At 32.6% G+C, this 27,796-nt stretch overlaps 7 protein-coding genes and 1 long non-coding RNA gene across 11 annotated transcripts; 3 read left to right on the top strand and 5 right to left on the bottom strand.

Annotated features, from left to right (window-relative positions):
* Nucleotides 1-604: 604 nt before the first annotated feature.
* Nucleotides 605-2,096, top strand: LOC107361779 (uncharacterized). Its single transcript, XM_015928686.3, has one exon. The coding sequence runs from the start codon at nucleotides 821-823 to the stop codon at nucleotides 1,952-1,954; it is 1,134 nt and encodes a 377-aa protein (XP_015784172.1). The 5' UTR covers nucleotides 605-820; the 3' UTR covers nucleotides 1,955-2,096.
* Nucleotides 2,097-2,212: 116 nt separating this feature from the next.
* LOC107361757 (uncharacterized) lies at nucleotides 2,213-4,275 on the top strand. The gene is made up of 2 exons (XM_015928649.3): nucleotides 2,213-2,717; nucleotides 2,855-4,275. Exons 1-2 carry the CDS (start codon nucleotides 2,498-2,500, stop codon nucleotides 3,994-3,996), a joined length of 1,362 nt encoding a protein of 453 aa, XP_015784135.1. The 5' UTR covers nucleotides 2,213-2,497; the 3' UTR covers nucleotides 3,997-4,275.
* LOC149094001 (transcription elongation factor 1 homolog) lies at nucleotides 4,228-4,715 on the bottom strand. The gene has a single exon (XM_089267228.1). It carries the CDS (start codon nucleotides 4,566-4,568, stop codon nucleotides 4,317-4,319), a length of 252 nt encoding a protein of 83 aa, XP_089123354.1. The 5' UTR covers nucleotides 4,569-4,715; the 3' UTR covers nucleotides 4,228-4,316.
* A 167-nt stretch (nucleotides 4,716-4,882) lies between these two features.
* On the top strand, nucleotides 4,883-6,383 carry LOC107361772 (SOSS complex subunit B1). The gene is made up of 4 exons (XM_025160530.2): nucleotides 4,883-5,067; nucleotides 5,146-5,284; nucleotides 5,396-5,826; nucleotides 5,905-6,383. Exons 1-3 carry the CDS (start codon nucleotides 4,992-4,994, stop codon nucleotides 5,547-5,549), a joined length of 369 nt encoding a protein of 122 aa, XP_025016298.1. The 5' UTR covers nucleotides 4,883-4,991; the 3' UTR covers nucleotides 5,550-5,826; nucleotides 5,905-6,383.
* Nucleotides 6,260-7,723, bottom strand: Lst8 (MTOR associated protein, LST8). Its single transcript, XM_015928661.3, has one exon. It carries the CDS (start codon nucleotides 7,385-7,387, stop codon nucleotides 6,353-6,355), a length of 1,035 nt encoding a protein of 344 aa, XP_015784147.1. The 5' UTR covers nucleotides 7,388-7,723; the 3' UTR covers nucleotides 6,260-6,352.
* A 1,267-nt stretch (nucleotides 7,724-8,990) lies between these two features.
* On the bottom strand, nucleotides 8,991-11,874 carry LOC107361748 (uncharacterized). Of its 3 annotated transcripts, XM_089267226.1 has the most exons (6): nucleotides 11,665-11,874; nucleotides 11,438-11,483; nucleotides 11,274-11,355; nucleotides 11,056-11,124; nucleotides 9,637-10,973; nucleotides 8,991-9,512 (listed from the first exon to the last, which is right to left on the bottom strand). In XM_089267226.1, exon 5 carries the CDS (start codon nucleotides 10,764-10,766, stop codon nucleotides 10,074-10,076), a length of 693 nt encoding a protein of 230 aa, XP_089123352.1. In that variant the 5' UTR covers nucleotides 10,767-10,973; nucleotides 11,056-11,124; nucleotides 11,274-11,355; nucleotides 11,438-11,483; nucleotides 11,665-11,874; the 3' UTR covers nucleotides 8,991-9,512; nucleotides 9,637-10,073. The 3 variants fall into 3 exon arrangements, with proteins under 3 accessions (XP_089123352.1, XP_089123351.1, XP_089123353.1); XM_089267225.1 differs by having other exon boundaries at nucleotides 9,637-11,124; XM_089267227.1 differs by lacking the exons at nucleotides 11,056-11,124; nucleotides 11,274-11,355.
* Nucleotides 11,875-12,732: 858 nt separating this feature from the next.
* On the bottom strand, nucleotides 12,733-13,743 carry LOC149094000 (uncharacterized). 2 transcript variants are annotated; one of them, XR_016198525.1, is made up of 3 exons: nucleotides 13,602-13,743; nucleotides 13,331-13,473; nucleotides 12,733-13,120 (listed from the first exon to the last, which is right to left on the bottom strand). It is a non-coding gene; the product is annotated as an uncharacterized LOC149094000 (long non-coding RNA). The 2 variants fall into 2 exon arrangements; XR_016198524.1 differs by lacking the exon at nucleotides 13,602-13,743 and having other exon boundaries at nucleotides 13,331-13,582.
* Nucleotides 13,744-14,435: 692 nt separating this feature from the next.
* Nucleotides 14,436-27,190, bottom strand: by (focal adhesion protein tensin). Its single transcript, XM_015928618.3, has 5 exons — nucleotides 24,324-27,190; nucleotides 23,792-23,917; nucleotides 21,346-21,799; nucleotides 16,531-16,632; nucleotides 14,436-16,059 (listed from the first exon to the last, which is right to left on the bottom strand). The coding sequence occupies exons 1-5, from the start codon at nucleotides 26,632-26,634 to the stop codon at nucleotides 15,897-15,899; spliced, it is 3,156 nt and encodes a 1,051-aa protein (XP_015784104.1). The 5' UTR covers nucleotides 26,635-27,190; the 3' UTR covers nucleotides 14,436-15,896.
* Nucleotides 27,191-27,796: the final 606 nt, after the last annotated feature.

The following is a 27,796-nucleotide window of genomic DNA, read 5'->3' as shown; positions in this document are numbered from 1 at the left end:
ATACAAAAGGGTGTAACTTGACTGACTCAGGGGGAGGATGAACTCTTATATATGGATCTGAGTTCATCTACTCTCTGTGAGTACAAAAGTGATTTGAGTAAAAGCATTTTAACGTGATTAGTTTTATCCCTTTTTTTTGCTGCCTTTTTTCCTCTCTTTTCAGTCTCTCTATTGATTTTTATAGTAACAAATGTCTCTCTTCATCTCTCTTCCTTCATCTTCCTATCTTCATTCATCTTCACTTTTAGTTTTCATCTTAATTCACTTGCTTTTGTTTCTCCTAATTTCATATTTTCCTATTTCATGCTCATTTGTTCAGTTTTTGTTTTTCCTTCTTACTCTTGTTTTACTCAATATTTCGTTCTTATATTGTCATTTCATCTTTCAGTGTTAAATTATTCATTTGAATCAATTCTTGTTTTATAATTAAACTGTTATTTCTAACATTTTGTCTGTTTTTGGCTTCGAATTGAATAAAATATTGAAATTGAACAAGAATAATATTGAATCGAATTTGTATTTGTATTTTGCGCTAAAATTTATCTTAGTTTTGATTGAGTGTAGGAGATGGCGCTAGGCTCGTTTATTACAATTTGTTCGATTTTTAAGTTTTCTCTCGTTGAGATTTTTAGATTCAATTGTTGATCAAATTTTCTTAATTTTTTGCTGTTTTTTTGACAATAATTTTCACAGTATTTAGCTTTAATTTTGACAGTTTATCAGTGTACTTCTGTTGAAAGCAGATTTGTATCAGTATCAATTGTGCTTCTTTTTTTGCAGTTTTAATTCCGTTCTGGTCATCGTTTTAAATTTTTTCATCATGGATCTTTTGGGTAAAGTTTATGAATTCGCTGTTAAAAACAACGGAGAAAGAAAAGATTTGGAGGAAATTACTCATTCAAGTGCCATGGATTTTTTCCAGGCGCAGTGTTTACGAAAAAATGTTGAAAGCGATGTTTCGTGTTTATTGTCAGAGAGAGAAAGCTTTTCCATGGAAAATTTTGAAGAACTTCTGACTCGTGTTAATTTTCTTTTTAAAGAGGTTGAAAAATTACTTAAAACGCATTCCATGTGCATTCTTTTAAAGCCTGTGGTGACCAAGGAAAAGAAAAATTTAGACGAACAAATGAAAAAGATGAAAAATGAATTAGCTCATCAACTTCAAAATCATGATTTTTTTAATGGCAAAGGTGATCGACATGCAACGGCAGCAAAACTTCAAGATCTTGAAAATCGTGTTGCAGCTGCAAAGCAGCTTATTGAAACGCTGGAGAAAGAATTTTTCAACCGAGCTGTTTCGAATGAATCAAAGAGACGAACCATTCAAAGATTGAAAAAACAAGCTGAGAGTTTGAAAAAGATCCAGAAAAAATACTTCGCTAAAGATTATAAAGAGGAAATGGATGCAGCTGAACTCAACAGTAAACAACTGGATGAAGTAATTTTTGCAAGAAAATATGAACATGACGCTGTCTATCAAAATTTCGAACGAATTCTGCAGCTCAAATTCAACATTGACGAGATCAGAATCAAAATTGAAGGTATGGTAGAGCAAATTCAACAAAAGGAGCATATTTTGAAACAAGAAAGAGCCGAAGAAAATCGCTTAACAAATCAAGAAAGATTGGCTGAAGAAAATTCAAAGCAAATAGCAGGTGCTTTAGATTCTGATATGTCACAATTAAGGAATCACAATCAAGCCTTAAATGACTCCATCAAACAATATGTTCATCAAATAGAGCTTACAGCCCAAGAGAATAAGCAGCTTAAATTTTCATCAGAATCTATCGGTTCGCAAATTCGACTTGTTGAACGAGAATTCGCTGCTTGGAAAGCTAGTCTTGATAATCAATCTGACGAAAGTGACGATGAAATGAAAGATCTAGAAAGTGAAATTCATGAACTTCAAACTAAACTAGCAGAAATGAAAAAAGCCATGTCCAAATCAAAGTAATTTTTTTCCAAATTTTCAATTATTTTTCTTTAAAGAAAACACTTTATCAAATTGTTAATTGTTTATTTTGTCAATCTAATCAAATTTTTTCTCTACTATGATTTTATTTCAATCAATTATTAAATCGAACTTAACTACAAAATTTTACAAATTGTGTTGAATTTCCATTCAAATAGGCGCCTTCTGGTGTCACCTTGGTTACTCAGATTACCAGTTGTTTAGGAAAAGCTTGACCAATGCAATGAATCAATTACATTTCTGTTTCAATTCGATTAATTTATATAATTTAAAGTTTATTTGCTGTTAATTATTTATCCCGAAACTGATGTTTTAGTGCCACTCTCTATTTGAATCTGAGTTCTCTTATTATCATCTGACTTCACTTGGAAATCTTGCTTTGACTCGCAATCTTGGAATGCATCTTTTCCATTCTATTCTCGTTTTTTTTCTAACTTGTTATTAAGTGATCATTTCGTTCTTATTCTTAATCAATTCACTTCTAAATTAATACCACTTTCTTTGAGTTTTCACTTATTTTAAAGTATGAAAGTTTGTGAAAAGTGTCTTAAGGAATTCTCAGCTCAATCCAACTTGAGTCGTCATCTTAGGCAGATTCATGGGGAACCTCCAAAACATTCACACTCTCTTATATGTCCGCTTTGTGATGACTCATTAACACGCGAGAAATATTTTCTAGCTCATTTAAGACACAATCATGATTTGACCATTGATGAGAGGCAGTTATATTTCAACACAGAAGATGGTAAGTCTAATCTGTCTAGGCTAATAGCTATCTGTTTTTAGCTTAGCTAAGCTTCAGCTCTTGTCAAATATATTATACATTCTTACATTTAATTTCTTTTGCTAAATTGTTTGTGTTTTATACTTTTTTGTTCTTAGAATTTTATAAATGGAAAATTTTGATGGAAAAATCAACCGCAAGTTACTATCGGAAAGATCGATCTAAGAAGGACAGCAAACAAAAGACCATGTATTTTACTTGTAATCGATCTGGAAGCTATTCTCCCAAACAAGAAAGAAAAAGACGTTTAAGGGCTCAAGGCAGTCGTAAAATCAACCGTACATGTCCAGCAAAATTAATTGTTACTAAAAATAATGCATCAGGCCAATTATCGGTATATTTTATTCCTACACATGTTGGACATGAAACTGATTTAAAACATCTAAACCTTCATAAAGAAGACAGACTGAAGATTGCCAAAAAGCTTGAAATGGGAGTCGATAGAAATCAACTTTTATCTAAGATCCGTGAATCACTTTCTTCCACGAGCCCTCAGCGTTTGCATATGATTACAGTTAAAGATTTAAGGAACATTAAAGACAAGTGTACCAAGACCCGGGAAGAAATTCAGGCAGAAAGTCAACAAGAAAGACATTTACTTTTAACCCCAGCTATGGTTACAACTGGAGAAATGGAATCATCTAATGTTGAAGTTGTAACAGCTGATAATGTAACTGATTTTGATGTCCAAATTGACGGTGAAATTCAAATGGAAGAAGACGGTTCTATTTTGTTCGAACAAAATGGTAATGAACAACCTGAAGATCGTGCTCGTCTTGTTGAAAATATTATGAAAAATTTAGACAATGAGATTCCAATCGAAACATTAAATAATATAAAAGAGCTTATAGAAACTGCCAAACAAAAAAGTAAATGCGTTGTTGACATGGGAGTACCGATTACTCGATGTGGCAGGAGAATGGTACCAACTCAAGCCAAATCTAAAACTGCAATGACAATAGTTCCATCCACTTCACCAGCTTCTAGATTAAGAAAAATTCTTCCTAAACCATCTTTAGATCAAACAGACTCTTCAAAAGTAAATTCATCTCATCCGATTGAAACAAACCTCAATGAAACCTCAAATGAAGCAACTCTCGCCTCAACAATTTTAAACCATGAAGCAAATAACCATAACAATGAGAATCCATCTTCTTTGCAATTAATTGATGTTCCAGCAGATTCTCAGATCCGAAGGATCAATCAATCCTGTTTCATTATAATACCAGCAACAAAATGAGACAACATAATTATATTGTAAATCTATTTCTTGTATCAAGATATAATAAGTTTAAGCGATATAACCCCAAAGAATAGATCACTATCGTGCTGATCGAATAAAACGAATCTGGATAAAGTTATATTTTTAGAAGATTGAAAACAAATCAATCTTGACTATGTGCTTGTACCTATTTTGGACCTTTGAACATATATACATATATACATACAACTTCATAAATAATTATATCACTTTGTTGTTAATGAATCAAACTGTTTTTATTAAATATGAAAAAAAAGATCATAAGGTGTTACAAAATTTTGTACGAGTGAAGGTCAATTTTAAGAGTTAACTGTCTCACAGGCGTCGATCCATTCAGAATACACATCAATGGCTTCAGAAAGGTAATTGATAGTCGTTTGAAAGTCTTCAGAACAAATTCGGCAGACAATTTTGCCTATATTCCTGTTGCGGTCCATCTTTACTTCACAGCTTTTCTCGTGGTTACAAAAGGGACAGTTGAATTGTACGTCCAATGGTTCAATAGCTTTTCTTGCTGTTGGAGCTTTCCTTTTACTCTTTCTCTTGGCCATGTTTGTAGAGACACAGAAACAAAACAAGGATCAAAAAATAACAAGTGTTAAATTAATGAAAAAACGTAGATTGATAGGTCAGTGGACACTAAACACGAACGTTAATTTGAAATGACACTTCCAGAAGTGGGAAAAAATATGAATACAAGAATGAAAACAGGCGATAAAAGCCAAAGTTTGTTTACAGCATGAGATCTTCAAAAATACTGCTAACGGGTAGGTAAACCAGTAGAGGGCGAGTCTCTTTTTTAAGAAGCTTTGCTTTTAAGCTTCTTTCTTTTTCAAATAAGAGGTTTAGGCTTCCAAGACTGACTGACTGAGGCTTTAAGGGATCGTTAAATAACATTTTTCTGTAAGAGTTTTGTCTTCAGGCCATCCATAGATTTTGCTTTAGGTCACTTTTATCCAATTTCACATAAAGTCATGGAGTATACGCTTGTTCGTGATATGAAGCCTGGTCTTAAAAATATTAATCTTCAATTTGTCGTTTTAGATGTTGGTGAGTAATTTAATTCAAACCTATTAGATCTTACTCTTTACTCGTCTTGTAATTATTTTGTATTTTTTTGTCAACCAGGTCAAGGAAGCATAACCAAAGATGGACATAAAGTTCGAACATGTAAGATAGCTGACAAAACAGGATCCATTAATCTCTCTGTCTGGGATGAACCTGGCAATTATCTTAATCCTGGAGATATTTGTAAATTGAGCAAAGGGTATTTTTACTTGATTGATCTCTTAAATTTATTTGCCTTCATTTGGACACAGTGTCTTTAATTACTCTTTTTTCTTGGTAATTCTGGTTCTTGATTTCATTCAAAATTTAGATATGCTTCCGTGTGGAAAGGATGCTTAACTCTCTATACGGGAAAAGGTGGAGAAATTCAGAAAATAGGTGAATTTTGTATGAGCTTCTCAGAAATACCAAACTTAAGTGATCCTAACCCTGAGTATGCACCGCAGATGGCCAAAAGAAGTTGACTTGTAATTGATCGCTCAATCGATATTTATGTACTTAAACAATTTTATTGTCTTGTTACAATTAAAATTTAAACTCATCTAAATTGAATTTTTCATTTTTCCTTCGATTTGGAACAAATTTGAATTTGATTTACCCGCAGCTTTATAGCTTTGATGGATACTGCCATCTCTTATTCCTTTTATCCAAACCCAGTTGTAAACATTTTTCATCCAATTTTCAAAGTCAAATTGTGTTTTGTGCAAATTAAATTTTAGTGAACTGTGTTTGATTCGTAAGGTAATTATCGATTTTCATCTTGTTTAATTTTTCATTATTCACCCCTAATTCTTTCGAATCGCTCTTTTGTCTTTTTAGTTTAGTAATCAAATCCAAAATGTTACCAAGATTGGTCAATATGCGATACTTGGCTAAGGGTCTTCCTAAACGATCCATTTCAACAAGCACAGTCAATTACCGTAGGAATTCAGACTTCAGATTCGTTGGAACCTCTCAAGAGAACATTGAAGAAATTGAAGCAATTTGGTTTCCTTACTATTTCACCATTGCAATGGGAGTTTTTTCATTAAGTTCATACGCTTATTACATGTACTACCAGTCTCGGGCTGGTGAGAGATTTGCTGCTATTGAGCTGGAAGCCAAGACTCCGAAAAAAGAGTAATATTGTTATAGTCAAATCTTTTTATTTGTATAAATTAACATTATCAAGGAATTTAGAAAAAGTGAGACTTCGTTTTATTGGAAATAATTAAAAGAAACATGCTTAAAAGTTGATTTTGTGACTTCAAATCATGTTCTAGATTCTTTAATCAATAAAGGCATCTGAAAAAGCCAGAGCGGTGATTGGTCCTTGGTGTCCAACATATTCTTTTTTAACTTTACCGGTATTAATACTCCAAAGTCTAGCATTATTATCAGAGGAAGCAGTAATTATATACTGAGAGTCAGCAGAGAAAGCTAAATCCCATACCCATCGCTGATTCTCAGTTTGTAGTTCAGCTGTGGGCGACATATTGTCCAAAGTATCCCATATTGAGCAATTAGAATGGCTACTGCTACTTTCGGAATTATGCGTTGATAATGGCAATAAATCGGCAGTTCTCCAAACTTTGCAGGTTTGATCGGCACTGGTGGTTGCTAATAAAGTTGAATCAGGACTAAATTTACAATTCAATCCATATCTTTTGTGAGCAAAAAATTTTAATCGAGGTTGCAATGGAGCACATTGTAGTCGAACATAGTTCAAAGTAAACGTGAACATGTAACAGTTTCCCTTATTATCGACAGCTGCCAAACAAGTTCCTTCTTGATCAATATCAATATGTTGAATGGAAACATCATCATCAACAGTGAATGTTTGCTTTAGAGGACCGCGTAAGTCCCAAACATAGATTTTACCTTCTTGATCAGCTATACAAACTTCGGTTTGATTAGGATGCAATTTACATGTATTGATTGGATTACCCACTTGGTGGGTTCTTTGTACCTGGAGGTTGCGAGCTCGAAAATCCCATATCCTACAGAAGCCATCCTCTCCTCCAGAGTACATCCACTTTGAATCTTCTTGAAAACCGATTGCTGTTATACTTTTAGTTACACTATCACAGGTGATTACAGGATTAGGGTTGGTAAAGTCTCTAATATCATACAAACGAATGTGCTGAAAACCAGCGGCAGCCAAATATTCCCGATCTGGGGAAATCTCCATTGCATTAACCTGGGAATCAGTGTGTTGAACAACCCGTAAACACTGTCCATTGTGAGGTGACCAGAAGCGTATAGTTTGGTCATAACTACCCGTCGCCAATAGCACTTGGTCACTAGATTCATTAGATTTCATAGTTTAATAAAACCAGCAATGGACCTAAACTAAAGAAGGAAGAAAATACGATGAAAAATGCTGGAATGTTTTTTTCCAACTAAATATCGCACTTTTCACTTTACCCTAGTTATAATGGGTAAGTAATGACACTAAATTCCAGATCATTAATTAAACTATAAAGCTGTCGCCAAAATATAAACTACATAAGTTATTAAATTAGAAAAAGGATTGTAATTTCTCAATTTTGTTTATATTGTAGTAGACACAATTTATTGATTGAATAACAATAAACATTGCAAAAAAAAATATTTTAACTTACAAATAGTGCAGTAGATGGCAGATGTCATGGCAAAGGCAAAAGACAATTTTTTCTTGATTTCATCCAGTTTCTACTATTAATTTTAAATCATTGAATACACTTTCTCGAACTCTTTTAAGCCTTTATTGAGTTGAATCTTCCCTGAATCATTTATTTCGAAGATCAAATTTCTCAATTATAAATGAACTAATATCTAGTGAGCAGAAAAAGTCAATCAAGAGAAACGAAGACACGTCAAACGGTATAAGAAGACAAATGACTTCAAGATTCTCATAACCAGAACAATCAACTTTACTTAATATTAGTAGCTGAAAAGCAGCAGCAAAAGTTCAAGACAAATACAGTCGGGACAACATTGGTAGCATGGTTTACTTAAAACATATAATAACTAAGCTAAAAAAATCAGAAACACGTGAATAGTCTGTGAATGACTCTCAGAATTACATGAATCTTGAAGATTAAACATCGCGTAATTTATGTGCATTACCCACTCTTATACTAATCGATATCTTATTCCCAATCCGTCGAAATTGGTAAATTCAAGAATTCATGTTTTGGTTCTGTTGAAATTAATCTTTATCAATCCCAAAATAATCAATGATTATCTTGAATAATTTTAAATCTCCCAATCTCGTAAGATTTAGGTTATCTTAGGCCAGACCAGCAGTAACTTTGAATCTTCAGCTATTATTATAATGCTAATTCTATTAGCAGTAGACAATATGTTACTCCTTATTACATTTTTATATTTCAGTGATCATTAATGATCGAGTAAACTGGATCGAGCACATTGTAATAGTAAAAAATGAATTGTATTTTTTCCCTGTGCTTTTATCATTCTCCATTAGGAAATGATTAACCAAGCATTATGAACTTTCGGTGCTTAAAAAATCATGTAAGAGCAAGTATATATTAGACAAAAGGTTAGAGAAAGAAGTTGATTGATTGTTTGGTTCGTCCATGAGAGCTTATGAATTGTAAATGATGGATGTACCAATAAAATATCAATAATTGTTTAGTTATCCAGGGCATAATCAACATATCATTGAATGAATAGACTATTTTAAACAATGAACATTCATCAAGAAAATCAATTTAAGTAAATTAAAAATCCAATAACCAGAATGAAGGGGGTCAGAGGGTAAACTGGAGTTGATGGGTGTTAAAAGTTGAAAACAGTCTAATGGTCATTTACAGGTTTTCCCTTTCAAGAAAGTTGCCTTTTATGCTGTCCAGTAACTGTGTTGAAATGATGATGAAGGTAGACCCATAAAAGTGTTAAACAATTTGACTAAAGCAGCATTTTTAACAATGAGATTTATTGTTTGACAGTTCACAATTTACGAGATCATTAATTGGTTAAAAAGGCTCTCTTCTCAGGCAAAGAGGGTAAAAGAAGGCAAAAGAAGTGCAAGAAAAAGATGAAAAGTCAAAACATGTACTAATGTAAATTATGGCAAAATAATACAAAACAAGTCTGAGTTTTGTTTTCTTCCAGTCTTCCTTGGTTTAAATCTTTATCCATGTAGAGTTTAATTTTTTTTGCATCCCCTAATGATTCTGTTTATTACCATCCATGTTATCCATAAAATTATATTTATATCTCTTGCTCGTACATTTACATCTCAGTCTGATTCCAAAAATATAAACCTCGTAAGAAGGATCAAGTAAAAATGTAGGAGAAAAAATCGATCAGGTTGTCCTTGAAGGTCTTTATGGGTAAGTAACACATCTTATAACATGAGGAACGAACAATTCAACTCCTCTTTTTATAAGGCCAAGGTCACCATCAGGATCAATATTTTTGGAAGTTTCAGTAGTAATCTGTGAGGAGTAGAGAAAGAGAAGCAAAAAGTGAGTTACAATGAGAAACAAATGAGTTTATGCTCCTTGACCGAGATCAGATAATCATAGGAACAAAATTTGAAGGGAAAAATTAATGACATACACCATGTTATTATGTTCATTTCTGATAGTTTAACATAATTTTGTACATTTTCATCTGTTCATCTTTTTCAAGTTTTAATAAAGTCTTTCTTTATCCTTTGGTAAGTTGTGACTTGGCTATTGATGATGATAGTTTTTTCACTTTAAATTTACCCGCTTTTCACTTTGGCAGTTGTATTCACTTGATTGTGAACAATCAGATTATTTTAAAGCTCTGATATGTAAGAGGATTAAACAACAAAACCAGAATCACAATATAAAATATACTATAAAATAAAAATGGGAATTAAATCTGTTTAACAGGAACATGAAGTAATGAGGCAAGGATTTCTTTTTACGTTTTGGCTGTGGTTAATTAAGCCTTACTCATCCAAAAATGTTATTATATTAAAGATTAATTGTAAAAAAGCCAATGGTGATGGAATACACTTTCACTCTTTACCAGGCTCTTGAAGTATTAAATAAAAAGTCAGGCTCATATTTATCGTCATAGACATCTGATGAGGAAAAGGTTGAAGGTGTTGGAGATGATGATAAAGTTGAGCTTTGATAGCTTTTGAGTTTAGAACCATGTTTCCGTTCCCAGCGAGATAGAAAATTGTTTGTCTTCATTGTGATATTGGAATAGGTAGCAATTAATTTTATAGTTTTCTTTTTCATCCCTTCAATGTTTTCACGGTCATCTAAGTTTAATTTATGAAGGTGCTGCAATTTATCCAGAATCTCATCCAATTGCCTTTTCCTAGCGGAATACCATTCTTGATCCAATCCTTTGACTTTTGAATAACGGTTATCTAGTGATCTTCGCAACTCGTTGGTCATACCATGGTGTAAGGACGGAGAAGTAGAAGACGATGAGGATGGAGATGTTGATTCGGATAAACAATGTTTAGCCATTAAATTTTTATCCAAACATTCTTGCTGATCATTATGTTGATAATTCTTGTTATTATCTTGACTGTTGACAGACAAGGATGAAGATGAAGCAGAGTTAGATGGAAAAGCAATTAACTTGTAAAATGTAGACGATTCTGTTGAAGATGATGGTACGATTGAGGCTGATGGCGAAGATGATGAGTTAACCAGGCATGTTCGTATGTTTGAACTAACTGGATCAAAATTGACTGACATTCCTTGATTATTTTGATGAAAGAATACAACATGGACTCTTTAAAATTGAGCCTGATGATGATTATGATGATGATTGAGTAGCATATCAAAAGAAAATGAGGACTAGAGTAGCATTATTGTTGAAATGTTGGAAAAACGGTTAACAAGCCACATAATGTTAACAATTGATTAACCATTGATTATCAAGCTACCGGTTCCTGGGGCAACCTGAATAAACAACAAAGATAGCTCATGCTTAGAATCGGCATGATTATTATGAAGAAAACTTATCCTTTTTCTGATGATTCACCAAAATTTCAGATAAAAACAAATGATGAGTTAAACGGACAATTACTGCAATTTAATAAATATTGGTAGCCTAATAAAAATGATAAAGAAAAAAAGAAACATAAGCAATCAAGAAACAAAAAAATTAACGGCGAGAAATCACAAGATCCAAAGAGCACAGAAGGGTTACAGAAAAGGAAAGGAGTTGGGGTAAAAGTATAATGTCGCTTAATCAATTACCTTATTTTGATACCATGAAGATTGATTCAATTGCTTTAAGAAGAGTTAATGAGCAGGAAACATCACAACATAACAGCAATATCTTAAAAAACCACACCAAAACAAGCAACGAGATTTATTGTGGTAAAACAATAAAAGGTGAGAGTGAGATAAGCCAAACTTACCAGTTTATTAATTAAATTACTACAAGCTGGTTGGATTGAGGATTACCTTGAATGATCAGTTCGTGTAAAGAATAAACAATAACAATTAATCCACCATCAGCACCATGAACATCATTGAATTAACATGTAAAAAGAAGAAGAAGAAAAGCTCTCAAAAATCAGATGATCGGATGACTAAAAGAGGCGTCTGATGGTGTAAATTTGAAAAAAAATAAAACAAAACTTACCAACCCAACGGTTTTTAGTTGATTCACGGTTTAATGTAAATTCAAATTGGATGACTTCCATGATGACGATGAACAAACTGAGAAAGAGTTGAACTGATGGTGAAACAAATAACCAAAATTCAAGGTAAAATGATGGCAAAAAAAGGTCGATCAATAAAGGACCAAAAATGAAAATTACTGAAGACATGCAATCATTACTCACAGAGGTTGATTTGCTGTTGAATTAGCCAATTACATTATCTTTTTACTCTCTTTTTCCCTTTCTTTCTGTTTCTCATGTGACAATGGCTAAACTTACACTAAAATCAATCTCAATAATTTACTTAAAATAGACGTTAAAGCAAACATCGTTCTGGCTTGTAATCGTAATTTAAATAGATCACAATTCAGTAAAAGCCAATCACTGTTACTAACAAACCAACACACCTAAATAATGAAGTAAAGCCAACAAGAAAACCTTCATTGTTATTCAACTGGATAAACACATTTCTCTTCATCACCAACTTTCATCTTGTAATGTCATTCAGTCAGTTATTGTTGTACATATTAACAAAGTTGAATTGTTGGTAACAGTATTTGTTTTGCGTTAATTGTGCCGATTGAATAATCAACAGTAAAAAAGAGCAAAAAATAAGTGCAAACAAACATGAACAAGAAGCTGAAATGTATGCAAGCACAAGCAAAAGTGATAGACAGTTTATTGGAAATCAATGAGTACAGATATTTATGATTAACAATCAGTAAATCATGTCTAACCCAGTCACTAATAATCAGCTTATTGATACAGAAATGAAGTGAAAATTGGTTGAAAAATGAACAAGATTTCAGGCAAAAATCACAATCAAATGAAACTCTACCAGGAAATTGTAATTGTTGGTTCAAGAAAAAAAATGTCTAAACCAGAATAGTTGAAATGTACATAATAATGGTTGTAGATTAATTGGTAATATCTAATTTGATTTGTTAATTTGCTCTCTAAACCTTTCAGATCTATCGTTCAATGAGATTCCAAGCAATTTCAAGCCAATATCGCCTTCAAACTGATAACTTCCTTGATTCAACCAACAATTAACTGCCAATTAAATGGTAACTTTCATTATTTTTAATTAAATAGTAAATATAAAATCAACTTTCAAATATAAATAGCAGTTGAATTGTTTACCAAGCTTGACATAATTACTATTGAACAAAATCAATGGCCATTGAAATACAAAATTAGTCAATGAAAAACAGCAAAAATTGGTTTTCCTTTTTTTCTGCCAAAAATTTCAAGTTGAAATCCTTTCTAGATGGTCATTTAGAGTTGAAATGTTTGAAAAATCAAACATTGACAGTAAATTGTTTCACGCTGAGATGTTGATGATCAAGTTGATTGACCATTTTTCAGTCTTGTCTAAATATTGACCAGACAGAGATGAACCATTTTACAGTTGAATTGAAAAAAGGAAAGATTTACCTAAAAGTGAACAAAAAAAGCATAAAAAATGAATAAATGTAAAGTTAATTTAATCAGCAGACAAATTGACGATTTAACTTGAGTTCAATTCAGCAATTACATTTGATTAAAATTTCTCCTCTCTTCAATTACCAGTTAAATGTAACTCTTAACCAGAAATTAGCTGTTTAATCCAATGTAATAACCCAAAAGTAACCTTTATCAACTCACTTTGCACTCCATTTGGGTTCATCTTTAATCGCATTGGAACATTGTATTAATAAATAATCCCATTTAAGTTGACATTTAAGGTTATTAAGTCACTCCTATTTAATCCACTTTCCACCCACTTTGATCATGTCATATACTTGAATCTTTTCCGGTTGATTAATAGAAGAAAATAAACCCAAAAAAAAGACAAAAAAAGGAACAAAAAAGGAGCAAAAAGGTTGAGAAAAAAGGTGATCAGGTTTCGAAATTTTCATGTTAACTTGTCTTTTACCTTTTTTCACCAATTTCAAGAATCGACTATTTAATGAAATTTAAATTTCATCAATTTAAATTGTTTCTAATTTCTGTTGATTCTACTGTTAATCTAAATGAAGTAAACCTTTCAATTGTAAACAGAGATTCAACTTTGATGGTAAACAGTTGACAAATGTAAAGATTGATTGAAAACAAACAATACCAAGCATTCAGTGTGAAATAAAACCATCGACATGATTAATGTTTAAACAGTTAACAAGATTTTACTAATTTAGGTTTGATTGATTAACAAATCAACGGAGTTACCAGTTTTATGTTGAATCAAGTGACAAAAGCGAAGGTGCAATTGTAACAATCATTTTCAGGGTTAAATTTTTGTCTCAATTTCTTTTTTTTAAATTTCTTTTTGTTTCATGGTAAATTGCTTACAATTGAAGGTACAACAATCTGGTGACAATCAACAAAAGGTATCAAGTCTAGGATAAGTTTAACCCTTTTATTTTCACTGTGAGTTGAGAGGCGAAACGCGTTAATAATGAACAAAAAGTGAAACTCTTTACATCATCATGATTCTTTGAATTCATTGAAACGATTGACTGAGTTCAAGGTAATTGACAGTTGAATGATTATTAAACTCTCAATGTCAATTTATCATTATTGTTGTCTTGGATGGTTAATATGCTTAGTAATCAGTTGTCAGTAAATTGTTAAGAAATTTCAGTTTCCATCTTTTCTCTGTATTTCATTTGTTCATTTAACTAATGTTGTTTCATTGATTGATGAACAGTTTTTAAACTTGAACCAATTTGGGTTCAATTGGGTTTTTTGTCATTAATTGTTAATTCGTTGGTTAATCATTTGTAATAACAGTTTATTTTGTTTGCAGGGTTAACAACAAATGAACAACAAGGAAATGGGTAAAGAGAGGTTAAAATATATTGCTTATAATTGTGTTATTTTACAGATTTTTTTGTCTTCTTTTTGCTTAAATTACAATTAATTTTTACTTCAATTTACGGTTTGAAAATTAGAGTTGCTCTTATTGTAAATTAATGCCATTTGACTTTAAATATTCCAATAGAGTTTTGATTGTTTCTCCTCGTCCATCATGAGAAATGCTAGAGTTTGATAAATGTTTAGTTTCTGTTAGATGATTAACTGTAAAATGAAATTAACAAGTTAACAATAACCTGATTGTTCAAACAGTTTACAGCAATGTTACAATGACAAACCAGAAAAAAGAGAAACATTGTCACATTTTCTGGTTTTTGCTGGTTTACAATTTGCTTATTGATTGTTTTAGATTGTAGCGTTAATTTGAGGCAATTAATGAGAGAGAGAAAGATAAAGAGTGAAAGAAGAGATCAACAGATGATGATGATGATGACAAGGATGAGTTATTAGAAACAGACTGTTAAATCTCAATGATAATTTGATTTTGGATTGAAGATGATTTATGCTAATGAAATGCTTGCTGGTTACGTTTCTCAAAGAGCTTTTCAATTTTTGCTTTTCATAATCTAAAAAAGAAATGCACTCTTTTTTCATTGCATGGAATCAGATTCATTTTACATGATGGTTGAACTATTTTTGCTTCTTGCTTTGTGTCCATCAATTCCAAGGTTAACTGTTTGGTTCATTGTGAATCTTGCTCAACATGTTCAATTGATCTGCGTTTGTAATGTCTGCACTTTGCTCACCAATCATCATAACAGCATAAACCAACACACACCAAAATCAACAACAAAGCTGTTAATTGGTTTCAATGATTGTTTTTTTTCACAACTTGAATTGTAAATTGAAATAAATAGGCCAAGAGTGAGATGATGAAGCAGTAAAAGGAGAGAGTGAAAGGAAGATAAATTCAACAATTTTGGACAATTGGTTTTGTTGAAAACCACAAAAACCAATCAACAAGGGTAACATGCGCATATAATAATATTGTATAATCTGAACATTAAAAGTGTATATTATTCATCAGTAAAGATATTGTTGAGTCGCAATAAATAAATAATAATATCTTGTAAATTTGATGATATCAGGATGATGTTGATGATGTCGATGATTATCGTCTGTTGAACTAGGTGAAATTGAGAAGTCAGAATAAATGTGATACCAGGCGAAATGGTTTCGATTGCATTACATTTCAAATTGAAAACCAATGACAACATGATTTGCCAATAAGATGATGACCTTTTCCAAAAGATGAAAAGTAATTTGAGTCAAGTTGATCTACTTTTCAATGTCTACATATTGATTGCATATGCGGCCAGTACACATTGGTGTTCATCTTGTGCCTCCTCTTGTGGGTTTACTTGTGCCGATCATCACGGTTGACAGACAGGATAACTTTATTAGCAAAGTTGACTATCGCCGAGGCTGCCTGGTCTTCATCAAACTCGACAAATAAATGGCACTCGTTGTTACTGGGTTTGTTGATGCCTCTAGCTCGAGCCACAAAACCAAACAATTGACTGAAATAAGAAGAAGAAAAGAAGAAGAAGACAAATGTAATATGAGTAAAAGAGAAAGAATAAGATGAGAATGATGATGAAAAGGCAAGGACAAGGGAAAACAAAAGGCAAAAAAGAGATTATGTCAACATTAGCTTTTAAGGCGACTACGAATCACGCTTGATTATTAACAATTGAACAGCATAAAAAAAAGTATTACAATGTTGTTAAACAGACAGACAAACAAAATGTTAATTTGTATTCAGAAATAGGTATAAAGCATGTTGATTGTTCACTAAAAGTGCCTTTTTGGTCTCTTTATTTTCCACTCATGACAATAAAAGTCACACTAATGTAAAATGATAGCAATTTTTCAGGTTTCAACTTGAAATATGAAAAATGATATTCACTAAAAGTAATGAAATCAACTTGATAACATTAAATGACTATTATTGCCATTGTTGTAATGGTTGGAGAGTAAAAAATACTAACCTGGTTCGAGTGTTGGGTGTTTTGGGTTTATAACAGCGTCCTTCAGGGTCTAAGCCAAAGTGGCTTACAGTTGATAATGGATAATGTCGGCGGAAAAAGTTTCTGAAAAAAAGATTGAAAAGAAGTTAATTTACGTTGATTGGAAATTTGATTTGTTCTATGAAGCAAATGTGCTTTCAATTTAGATGAAAATCAAAAAGTAATTCAATTACTTGAATGGTACATTAAAAGTCAAAATTGATTAGCTTGTTGAAAGTTTATACGAGCAAATTAATGTGGATTTAGTAGATTCACAAGAGTCAGTTTAACATGAAAATGAACCTGAATTTAGTGTTGATTTGTCGGAAGATCAAGTTTGGTTCATCATTAAATTCATTGAAACTGCAATGGTAAATGTCAGTTCAATATCATAGTTAAGGTAATAAATCAATTGTAACTGAGCTTGTTACAAGTGATTGAATGAATATCAAAATGAAAGTTATAACAGGATAACATTCACCAAGAAAGTGTCGTTTATCACTCAAATTACATCAATGTTTACAGTTACTTTTGTGCTGTTTGACATTCAAAGTTTCAGATTATAATAAATAAATCAAATAATCAAAAGGAAAATTCAACATCAAGATTTGTTATTATACAGTGAGCTCACGTCAAATTGATTTGTCAATATTAATAAGATTAGACCAAAATTTACGTAAATTTTCATAATAGGTAAACAATTTAATTTCAAGGTGCATCATAAATGTAATTTGATACAAAAAGAGTCTCAACTATTATTGAGAAACAACAAATGTTAACAGCAATAGAATCATATTTTTGTTTGAAATACAAAAATGGATAACATTTTCTTGAAATGTGAAACTATTGACGAAAATGATAGTCAATTGGCAAAGAAGCGATTAAATTTTGTTTAATAATCATTTGGATTAGTAATTAATTTATTTAAATTTGATTTCAAAGTTTACACGAGACCGAGAAACAAAATGTTGAAAAGTTAGTGATATTTGAGTGATTTAAATTTACCATCATTTGTTAAACACTAATTTGCTTCATGATAAAAAAGATGAAACAATTGGTTTTAAATGAATGAAGGATGATTCTGATTAGGATAGATAGTCATAAAACTGATTGATTCTTTGCTTTTTCTTGTTATGATTTAATCGACATTGTTTTAACCAACTAAACGAGCTGACCAAATTTACAAGTCGAGTAGCTTAGCCAGTAGTAGCTGTAGCTTTTGCTTGCGAAGCTGTTTTTATTTGCTCAAATGCAGCCAATAATGGACTCGACAGTATTGGATTCTTTACCCCACCAGATTTAGAAAAACCGCCCAATAAAATTGAAGCAAGCTTTCCAATATCACTTAATGGTTCATCAAGTCCACCTAAATTATCTCCTAATTCGCCTAACGTCTTGTCCAATGTACCGCCAAGACCGCCAACGGTTCCGCCAACAGTTCCAAAGATTGGATTAAGAAGAAACAATAGGTTTTTCGGAAGGCCTTTGAGAATGCCAGCAAGACCATTAGAACCACCTAGACCACCTAAACCACCTAAACCACCTAAACCATACACAGGAGGATATTGAAATTTAGCCAAAATTGGAAGTATAGAATTCACAACTTCAGTACTAGAGGACGCAGAGGACGTAGCAGTAGTCGCTGGCCCAGGCAAGTTACGTTTAGAACGGGTCTCCGCGAGATTGGTTTCTTTCTGTTCATTTTCACCGATTGGTGAACAGCTTGTTGGGACAATTAAAGCGGCACTAAAAGATAGGATGACACATCCAATGATGAGAGCAACGTGTTTAACCATTTCTTTTTCAATCTTGTTTAAGTGGACAAAAGTCAAAGATTTTGGCTATGGTATTGGTTCAAACTTTACGATTTTATACTTATAAAGGGAATGGTTGAAAGTCAAATTAACATTGTTGGACTAAAATATTCATTATCACTCAGCTTCCGTGTAATCTCACTTTTATACCTGAAAAGCGAGTGTACATCAGGGGATCCATTGATGATCAATTGATTGTAAATCAAATTTCAAATTGACAACATTGATAGCGGTGATACATTTATACATTTTATACATTTGTACCTTTTTCCCTTTCAAAATCATCAACCATTCCCATCAATTTCATTGGACATTTCAAGTTGCACACTTTAACCTTTAATCAACTTAGCGTTGACAAGTTTTGAAGGAAGTACGGTTCGACCGTGCAATGGGAAATACATTGGTAAGAAGTGATGTCGTGAAAAATATAGTCGAGTTTAATCAAAGATCAACAGCTAATTTATCTAGCCAAAGAAAAAATGAAAGCAACTTGAATTGATAAACCAGAAGCGAAAATTCATTTTCTAGTTTCAACAAGGAGAAGAAAAATGCCCTTTTTCAGCAAAATCCTGATACTCATTAAATATGTAATTGATCAAGAAATCCTTCGACAGATTCAAGTTTATCAAAGCATAAGAAAATCTTTCACAATACGATTGATATCAATGAGCAACTGAAATGAATTTCTCCAGACTTTCCATCAGCCTCTAAATAACACGAGTTGAATTAGCTGAAGCTGAAAATTTGTAAATCAATCAATTTCACTTTAAAAATTAAACACAATCTGGTTCAAGTTGCTAGAAAATCGAGAAAATTATCGAAGTAATTTATGAGTTGATCTCTTAAGCCCTGAAAGGGTTAAAGTAGATAAAATCTCGAACTAAAACGACAGATTTTGCCATAGTTAAAAAGGGAAATCTTGTAATCAAATGAATGATAAACATTATTAAGGTTTAGATAAATAGGTTGATAAATTGATTTTCACTATTTTTGTAAGTCAAATGGCAACAGTAAACAGCAACCAGATAGTGTATATCTAACCCAACATTATACAAACACAGAGCTAGGAAATGAAAACAATCCTGGGACAAGAAAAGAAAGATTGTGAATCTTTTCAATGAGAAATTGTTACAGATTAAGTGATTGTCGGTTGTTTATAAAACTTGTAAATCAATCACGTTTGTTTCAGGGCGAAGCATTCATGATTTTGTAAAATCTGCAGCTAATCTGTGGCGCGAATCACATTTACATTATCAGTAAACGTTGAAAGAAAACAAATTGTAAAGAAATGAAAGAGAGCAAATCGCATTTGATTGGCAACATGATGAATATGGTGAATAGAAGCAGGAAAAAGAGATGAAGGCGTACGAACGATGATTAAGAAAAAGATGTTTTTCCTTTTCATCAATATTTGGTTAAACTAGTGAATTTAAGGCATAATGCGAATCAAATTTCAAGCCTTTACTTGAAAATGATTCTCTTTGTTGCCACATTTTATGGACTAAAAACAAGATCAACATTAAAACCTCCTCACTTTTGTGACTATATTTATGCATGGCAGTTGCAAGTTTTCAATAACATTTTTTTTTCTTCTTCTTCTTCATGATAGGTTTCAAGTTTCAGTAACTGGCCTGGTTTTAGGTTGGTTTGGGTTGTTTGTTATTGTTCATTTGCTAAGCATACGGTCAATGTATTTATAAGGAAAGAGAGTCTTAACGTTATGGAAGGTTTAAAAGATTCAGATTAAGGCGCAAGTTGAATGAGCTCAAATGATTAATTTATGTGATTTTTGGGAAACCAAGTAAAATGAGAGAAAGAAAACATTGAAGAAAATAGGGAAAAGTTCAGCAAAAAGTGCAACGATTTTGATGCTCCAGAAAAAACAAACTTGTTGAACATTACAATTCTAGAATCAATTTAAATTGAAACGTCTAAAGTATTTTCAAACGCAATTTAGAAACTAATGTTTTCTTTTCAATTGGAAATGAAAAGAAAATATTTACAAAAAAAAGAGTTGAATGAATTTTCAAAGATTTATACTCTTTTCTAGACTCGAGATGATTTTCAATGCAAAAATACATGAGATAAATAATGATTAAACAAGTGATAATTAACTGATGTTTGATTCTGTAAATTTATTGATTCTCTAGGATTTATATCTTCTTCCTCATCTTTATTCATAAAGTTGGCCTTAAAATGAAATTTGAGGCCAAAAGCGTTTCTTCAATAGACTCATCTTCATCTTTTGTTTTGCACGTTTAATAGGTTTATCCTAGAAACTTTAGCCAATTTTAAAGGTAAAAATGTTGACTTAGATCCGTTTTAGAGTCTTTTGTCTTGAAAATTTAAAGGAGGAACCAAAATGTTGGGCTATTGATGATAATGTAAATGGCCTTTTATGAGTTTCTAGAGGATGAAAATGCCTTAAGTAAGATTGTGTCAACTCCTTGTTTACACTCAAATTAACAGGCCTCTCACTTGGTTGTTTATTAGTCTCTCTAAATAGTTTCAAGTTGGGAAAGGTAAAGGCAGCAAGGTAAAGAATCTAGTTTTGGGTAAATTCATGAACCATAGCGTTTAGTTGAAAGTTGTTGAAAAGCAATCAAAAACTGAAGCCTCTTCTCATTTGCTGCATTTTTTATACTTTGTTGAGTAACTTTTGTGTTTCCATTTTTTTTCTCTGTTTCATGAAAAAATTCAGGAAAATAGACAGCAATAGAAACTAATTAAAGCTAACAAGAAATGATTAGCTTAAGCTTTTTTTATTGCACAAATGCTAATATGAACCAGTATAAAACAGTTAATAACTGAACAAAATAGTAAACAATTCAACAAGTCATTCAATTAAAGTTTAACAAGCTAATTGGTTTGAATGAGTTTAACTTCAATTTGATGTTCAAGTATTTTGTTTTCAATTTGTTTTTCCTTTAAAACGTTGAATGTTGAAATGAATTTTTTATTATCAATAAAGTGACAATCTTACCTGTGGCTATTGTCAGTCAATGTAATGCCAGAATTGGAAACCTTGAAATTAACAATAATTTCATTGAGATTTGTGCGAGATATCAATTCGGTAACTGCATTACGAACTGCCAAGGGTCCAGTTAATGATTCAGTTTCAACGGTCAATAAATATAAAACATTACAAGCCGCTCCTTGGGCAAGTATATCAGCAGCTTCAGTGACTCCAGAGATACGGGAAAGTGTCCCAATCATGCCACCAGAGGTTAACAGGGATTCAGAAGGTCCTCTGGACAGGGTAAGATCAGAGTCTGGGATAATTAGTTTGCAGGAAAGGGCCAAAGGAGTGATTGAATGTTGATAGACGAGAGCAGAGAGACTGGCAAAAACGGGTTCATTTGGGCAACCCTTGATTCGAACTCCTTTAGATGTTGGTTCAATGAGGAAATGTCGGACAAGCTCATGTGATGTATCACCTGTTGCAAGATAAAAATGGATGAGAAAAAAAATGAATCAATAAGAAATGCAATTACAATTAGAAGCAATCATCATTAACGGATTCCCATCAACACTTCTTTTTGTCAGTTACAATGAGAGTCTACTTATTACGGTGAGAACAAACAGAAACACTTATGACGTTAATCATCATATCCTAATCACGCAAATTATTAATCAACATCATCATTCATATTTCTTTTCATGCATTCATTTTTAATCCATTAATCTGTTTTCATGGACATTAAATATCTTTAATTATGATATCATTATTTCAATGTAACTTTGAAATTGAAATGAAACTTGCGACTTAAGATAATGATTGCTTAAAACTATCAATGTCTGAATATCAACTATTAATGATATTGAAATGACCCTGATTTTGGAGACTGAAAAATAACTCAACACTTTCTTATTGATATTTATATTGAAATATCATTGTCCAAGTTGGGTCAACAAATAAGAACCATCAATTTGATATTATCAATGAAATATCAGAGTGGGAATAAAATGAATTGAATCTTTTTGTGTTTGATTTCATGAAATAATGAAGGAAAACACAATTTACTGTTTACAATAAAACCTAAACTTATTGACAAATGAAGCATCTTGAGGTAAATATTGCATTAACATTGGTTCAAGGTAATTAAAGGATTACAATCAAGATTAAACGAAATGTAATATTTGTTGAAACGGTGAATTGTGATTAAGTGTGATTCCAGTTGTCCTCATTTGTTCAGTATTTTGGGCTTTTTATTTGAAGCAAAAAATTTACTCGGATGCTGCCAATGTTTACACGCCAACGTGAGAAGGAGCTAAAAGGAGATTTTTTTTACTTCTCCTTTTCATGTGAATAACAGAGGTTGAGTAGGTGAAAGGAGATGGAGATGAGGATGAACAAAGAGGAAGTGTAAACAGCAAGAAAGTGTAAAGATAGAGGAAATACTCAAGAGATATTGGCTGAGTAAGTTTCAGATTGCGGGATAATATCGTTACAACGAAAGAAACAGTGAATTGCCCACATGGATTGACTTGTTAGAGAAGGAGGAAGAGAGAGAGAGAAGGAGAGAGAACTAGATGATGAAGATAAGGATGCTGAGGAGGATGAGAAAGTTACAAGTAAACTTGGAATCAAGCCATTTTCAAGTCTAAAGGAAAAGATGGATTGAGAAGAGAAACTTAAAGAAGGAAGAAGACCTAGAAATATTGTGAGTTTAGAAGCCAAATTTTAGGCCAAAATTTGAACATATGTCAGTTCGATAGTTGGATCAAGAAGAGGCTGGAAACAAACAAAAAATGGCAGATAAGGAAGATAAAAGTGAGTGAGCATCAATTCTCATATGGATGTTGATAAACTAAACAGAGCTTTTAAATTTAGATCTTTTTTTCTTCTTCTTCAAAGAGAGATGATTATAACGATCGAGATGAAGTTTTGTGGATGAAAAGGATGCAAAGGCGTTTTATGAGCCACACCTTTTGACTTAAGTAAGATAAATCAGTTGGATGATTAAATTGAAGTAAAAAATAGTGAACATGAATTGAGGGTGAAAGTGGGTGATGGATAAGATGATAAGTTCAACATTGGAAAGGTGGAAATTGTCTTGGCAGTTAAACAAGATTATTGTTTTTTTTCAGTTTCGCACTTTTCAATTTATATCACATTAGCTTTAACCTTTTTTGTTGGTTTTTTTGGACAGACAGACCAAACATATTTATAATTTTGATATTTTTAAATTATAAATTATGACTTATTTTGAGATTAACTGAAGTTCATTTTTCTCGGCAAAAAAAATGCTGAAGGTTGAAAGATAAAGCAAAGTGATAAAAATCACCTTAATAATGAGTTCAGTATGCATGTGTAGATATTTGAAGACTTGATCGTAGTTGATATTTTTTTATGGATCCTCGATTAAGATAATTTAGATTGTCAGAAAAGTTGGTTCATTTTAATTTGGTTAAATTCATTTGTTTACCTGATTTAGTTTGAACATCAGGAGGTGGTTGAGCGACTTTAAGGGCAAGACCAAATGCGCCAGGGAACGAATTACTGTCTCGAATGATGAAAGTACCTGGAGGCTTATCCAATAAGATTTTGATTGCTGTAATAATGATGAAGAAATATGAAAAGGGAGAAAAAAAACGCTGATTACTGATTAATGGCTTAAGTTTTATGTGTCACCAATAAAGTATCAGATTTGCTAGTAAAAAGGTTACTCAAGTGTATTTAGCTGGTTACATTTATATCATTCAAGATAAGATTAGCTTTGCGCTAATAGTTACTTAGTATTTTTACCTCCTTTGCACTGTCACTTAATGATCTATCCCGTATGATTAGCATTAATTTTGAAAGTAAATTAAATAATTAATTGATTAATGGCTTCTTTTGAGATGTGTAAATCATTTCTGGATAAAACATAAGGCAAGACTTAGGCAAGTAATCTTGGGTAGACTTGGACAGAAATGGACAAAGTATCAAGAAATTGAAAAGGGTTCAATTCAACTTACCGTCTTCCCTGGGTATCTTTGGTTTGTACCAAAATCTAGAGGTATCTTTAATAAATGTTGGATGTTGTGAGATGATATCCGATTCATTTAATGATAGCATGCTAGATCTTTGAGATTGGCCGAAATAAACAGAAGGCGAATCACGGCCTGGTTCTGGTGAGCTAGGTGTTCGTCCATAACTGTCTCTGATCTGTGAATAGGTTAAAGGTGAAACTGATCCACTGGCACTAACATAACGATGAGGTGGAGTGGAAGGAATGCTGTTTTGACGAGTCATAGCATTTAAAGGTGGTTTACCACCGGCACTCAAATTGGGTGTAGAAGGTGAATCGATGTTGCTTGGCGTCCCAATATTAGACCCGATTGATGTGCGTGGTTCAAAAGTACTGACGTGTAAAGGTCGTGAATAAGTCACAGATGTTGGACTTGAAGCTAGGGATGGAGATTGGCGTGATTTATCATTTAAATTGAGACTGGACATCATCGTTGTCGCTTGATTGGATACTATTGACTGGGTTAAGGGTGGCTCTGATGGGGCCGGTGTTGGTGGGGTTGATGGAGTTGGTGGGGAAGAATGATAATTAGTAGATGATTGTACGGGCTGTGGTGATCTGGGAATTGGAGATGCAGTTAGATTGGGTAACACCAAAGGTGATCGTGATATTGGTGAGGATGAAGTAACTGTGTTGAATCGATGTTGAGGTGATGATGATCTAGAGTCGGGTGTGCGATCTACCATGGAAGAGACATTTTCATGTCGAGCAATGGTCCCTTTGAGTTCAGCTAAAACTAAATCTTTACCCCTTAAATCTTTACTTTCATGTTTATTCTTCAACTTCAATTGTTGTTTCTGAAGCCAAGTAAGACCCGAAGTATCTTCATCGTCAATCAAGTGGTATTTATGGTGTCCATTAGAGATAACTTGTTCCTCAATTGACACAGAACTTTCATCCAGACTATTTATAGTTGAATCTGGAGTTGTTTCTGGCAAAGGAGAGACTGGCTGTGTGGTATCGTTAGATGCAGGGACAGAGGTGGATACAATTGTATCTGGCTTGGGACGACTTTCACATATGTAGGCAGTTGTTTCGGAAACTACTCTTCGCCTCTGTAGGGCTGGTGAAGTTGCTGTTACACCATAGGAGAATGGCTGACTTCCGGGTCTGGCATGGTAGGGTCGACCTCTCTCATCTTCACCACTGGTTGGTGGAGCTTTGGTTAAAAACCGAGCTGGTAAAGGTTCAATTTTACCAAAATGATCGGTCAACGGTGGTAATTGGGGTGAAGCAACACGAACCGGCTCATCGGTTCCAGTTTCATCTGAATTAGTAAATGAGTCGACAGCATCAATGGAAGGTGATTCTGGTTTTCCCGTACTTTTAACGTATTCATTATTTTCCAAACTAATGTTTTTATTGTAATTATTAGCGATTGAAGAGTTGACTTTATTATTGTAATCATGGATTGGTTGATTATCTGTTGATCGTTTTAAGCTTGGTGAATGCATAGGATAATCTGGGAAATTTTCAACTTCCTTCAACATACCAGATAATAATTCATCTAAGGCTGCTTGTTCTGCTTCACTTATACCGGAAATAGTGTTACTGGTAAAAGATGAAAAATTACCATTAGATGATTTCCCATTACAATAATTTTCGGACGGATTGGCTGGACGATGCTTTTCGACTATCGATTCTGGCTTATGGTGAATGATAGCTTCAACATTAACAACGGAATCTGATTTGTATCCGTTTGGCATAACTGTGTTGTTATTTGTTTCACTTGATTGTCGTAAAATACTTGTTTTGCCGTTCATGTTTGTTGATGGTGATAAAAATGTACTAACAGATGTCATTGGTCGAGAGTTGCCGATTGAATTGACCGATGAAATTCCAGAATCAATGCTGGATCTAATATGAGATTCGTTGTAACTCATATCACCAGTTTGTTGACTACTTGACGGTGGTAATTGTTCATTAGATGAATTTAGATGATATTGGTGGGTTTGTGTAGGTTTATTAGGAGAAACACTTGATTTATTAGGCTTTGAAACTGTTGCATAGAGGTTACCATCAATGGGTCCGTAAGTGTAAACAGTAGAGAAAGAATCGTTCCCGTTAGATGATGTTTTTGCTGTTAAATTTGATTGATTGTCACTATTGTAAAGATTATTTCTATTATTAAAGTTGTGATTATTATTTTGGAAAGTTGTAAACGTTTTCCATGAATCAGAATCATGTTGGTGAGATGAACGATGATTGGAAGTGGTATCCCATGATAAAGTTGAATAAGCTGGTGAATTGGATGTCATTGGAGGGAAAACAAATAACAAGAAAGAAAAAGATCACCTTTATGGACGACCTTAGCCTTTGCCTTTCTTTTCTTAAGGTCACTTTTTTTCAGGTTTATTTCCTAATAAGATACTACTTTTACCACACACAGCTAAGAGAAGTAAAATATCACTGATAACACTTGGAATAAACTCCGGTTTGGACCACCAAGGTTGTCTCTTGTTTGTTATTTTTTGACTGTCAAGATGTTCAAAATCGAGATCACGATTGCAATTGAAACAAGATTAAAATTAAAGAACGATATGGCGATCTAAATGGCAAAAAGAGATTCAGAAACAGTTGAATTTTTTTTACACGAACGAAAACATTTTGCCGATTGATTGATAGTAAAATGTAAACATGAGAAGAGAGAGAGGGAAGAGGAATAAGGAAAGAAGACAATCTTAAACTAAAAGGATAGATAACTGAATACCAACTACACTATACAAGACTAACTTTCTTTGCTATTAACGTTTCTCACTTATTCCAAGGTTGCTCTTCAACAGAGTAGAAGAGACAGAGAAGATTACATATATTTATCAGTATTGCCATCTGGTGATTTCTTTAACTCTTATACCAATTATCGATTTTAGCAATTTAGATTGTCTTACGGTCATTTATTAAGAAAAATGAATGATGGAAGGATTAGCGATTTTTTAATGTCAGATTGAATAAATGAAAATATAGCGTGGAATAGTGTCTAAGATTGATTCTGAGACATTGATTGACTGCTAAAACTCTTACGATGTGCAATGAGTGTGAAGGTACATTGTACGTCCTTTCATCGGTGATCAAACTTTTAATTTTTAAAATTTTTATTTTCTGAGATGAGCATTTTCTTGCAGAGAACAGTCACTTAACTAAATTATTCTTAGAGAAAAATTTAGATTTTAACTTGAACAGTTCAATCAAGGAAATTCAATTTTACCTTCGATCCTTCTAAACTATTTTTGTAAGTTAAACAAGTATTCAGCAATTTTGGCTATTGATAAGTCAATTGGTCAATCCCAAACAGACTTGGTTTTGTTAAATCTGGAAATTCTTTCATTATTGCGAGGAAATATTTTGAATTGTAAAAAATGTCTTTATGTCCGATGATTAATAACTTAAGAAAAATTATAATCAAAGTTTAAAAAAATAAAC

This window comes from Tetranychus urticae, chromosome 2, assembly GCF_039701765.1.
Source record: "Tetranychus urticae isolate SD_2017Ah chromosome 2, NJAU_TeUrti_SD_1.0, whole genome shotgun sequence".
In the NCBI taxonomy this organism is placed as follows: Eukaryota; Metazoa; Arthropoda; class Arachnida; order Trombidiformes; family Tetranychidae; genus Tetranychus; species Tetranychus urticae.
This window is presented reverse-complemented; position numbering and strand designations above follow the sequence as displayed.

What these genes read in the sequence shown, in the direction of transcription:
- LOC107361757 (XM_015928649.3), top strand. Translation starts at nt 2,498, where the DNA reads ATGAAAGTTTGTGAAAAGTGTCTTAAGGAATTCTCAGCTCAATCCAAC. An exon ending in ATATTTCAACACAGAAGATG is followed by an intron (nt 2,718 to 2,854) that starts GTAAGTCTAATC and finishes TTTTGTTCTTAG; the next exon opens with AATTTTATAAATGGAAAATT.
- LOC107361772 (XM_025160530.2), top strand. Translation starts at nt 4,992, where the DNA reads ATGGAGTATACGCTTGTTCGTGATATGAAGCCTGGTCTTAAAAATATT. An exon ending in ATTTGTCGTTTTAGATGTTG is followed by an intron (nt 5,068 to 5,145) that starts GTGAGTAATTTA and finishes TTTGTCAACCAG; the next exon opens with GTCAAGGAAGCATAACCAAA. An exon ending in ATTTGTAAATTGAGCAAAGG is followed by an intron (nt 5,285 to 5,395) that starts GTATTTTTACTT and finishes TTCAAAATTTAG; the next exon opens with ATATGCTTCCGTGTGGAAAG.
- LOC107361779 (XM_015928686.3), top strand. Translation starts at nt 821, where the DNA reads ATGGATCTTTTGGGTAAAGTTTATGAATTCGCTGTTAAAAACAACGGA.
- LOC107361748 (XM_089267225.1), bottom strand. Translation starts at nt 10,766, where the DNA reads ATGTCAGTCAATTTTGATCCAGTTAGTTCAAACATACGAACATGCCTG.
- Lst8 (XM_015928661.3), bottom strand. Translation starts at nt 7,387, where the DNA reads ATGAAATCTAATGAATCTAGTGACCAAGTGCTATTGGCGACGGGTAGT.
- LOC149094001 (XM_089267228.1), bottom strand. Translation starts at nt 4,568, where the DNA reads ATGGCCAAGAGAAAGAGTAAAAGGAAAGCTCCAACAGCAAGAAAAGCT.
- by (XM_015928618.3), bottom strand. Translation starts at nt 26,634, where the DNA reads ATGACATCCAATTCACCAGCTTATTCAACTTTATCATGGGATACCACT. An exon ending in AAAGATACCCAGGGAAGACG is followed by an intron (nt 23,918 to 24,323) that starts GTAAGTTGAATT and finishes TCATTATTACAG; the next exon opens with CAATCAAAATCTTATTGGAT. An exon ending in TGATGTTCAAACTAAATCAG is followed by an intron (nt 21,800 to 23,791) that starts GTAAACAAATGA and finishes ATCTTGCAACAG; the next exon opens with GTGATACATCACATGAGCTT.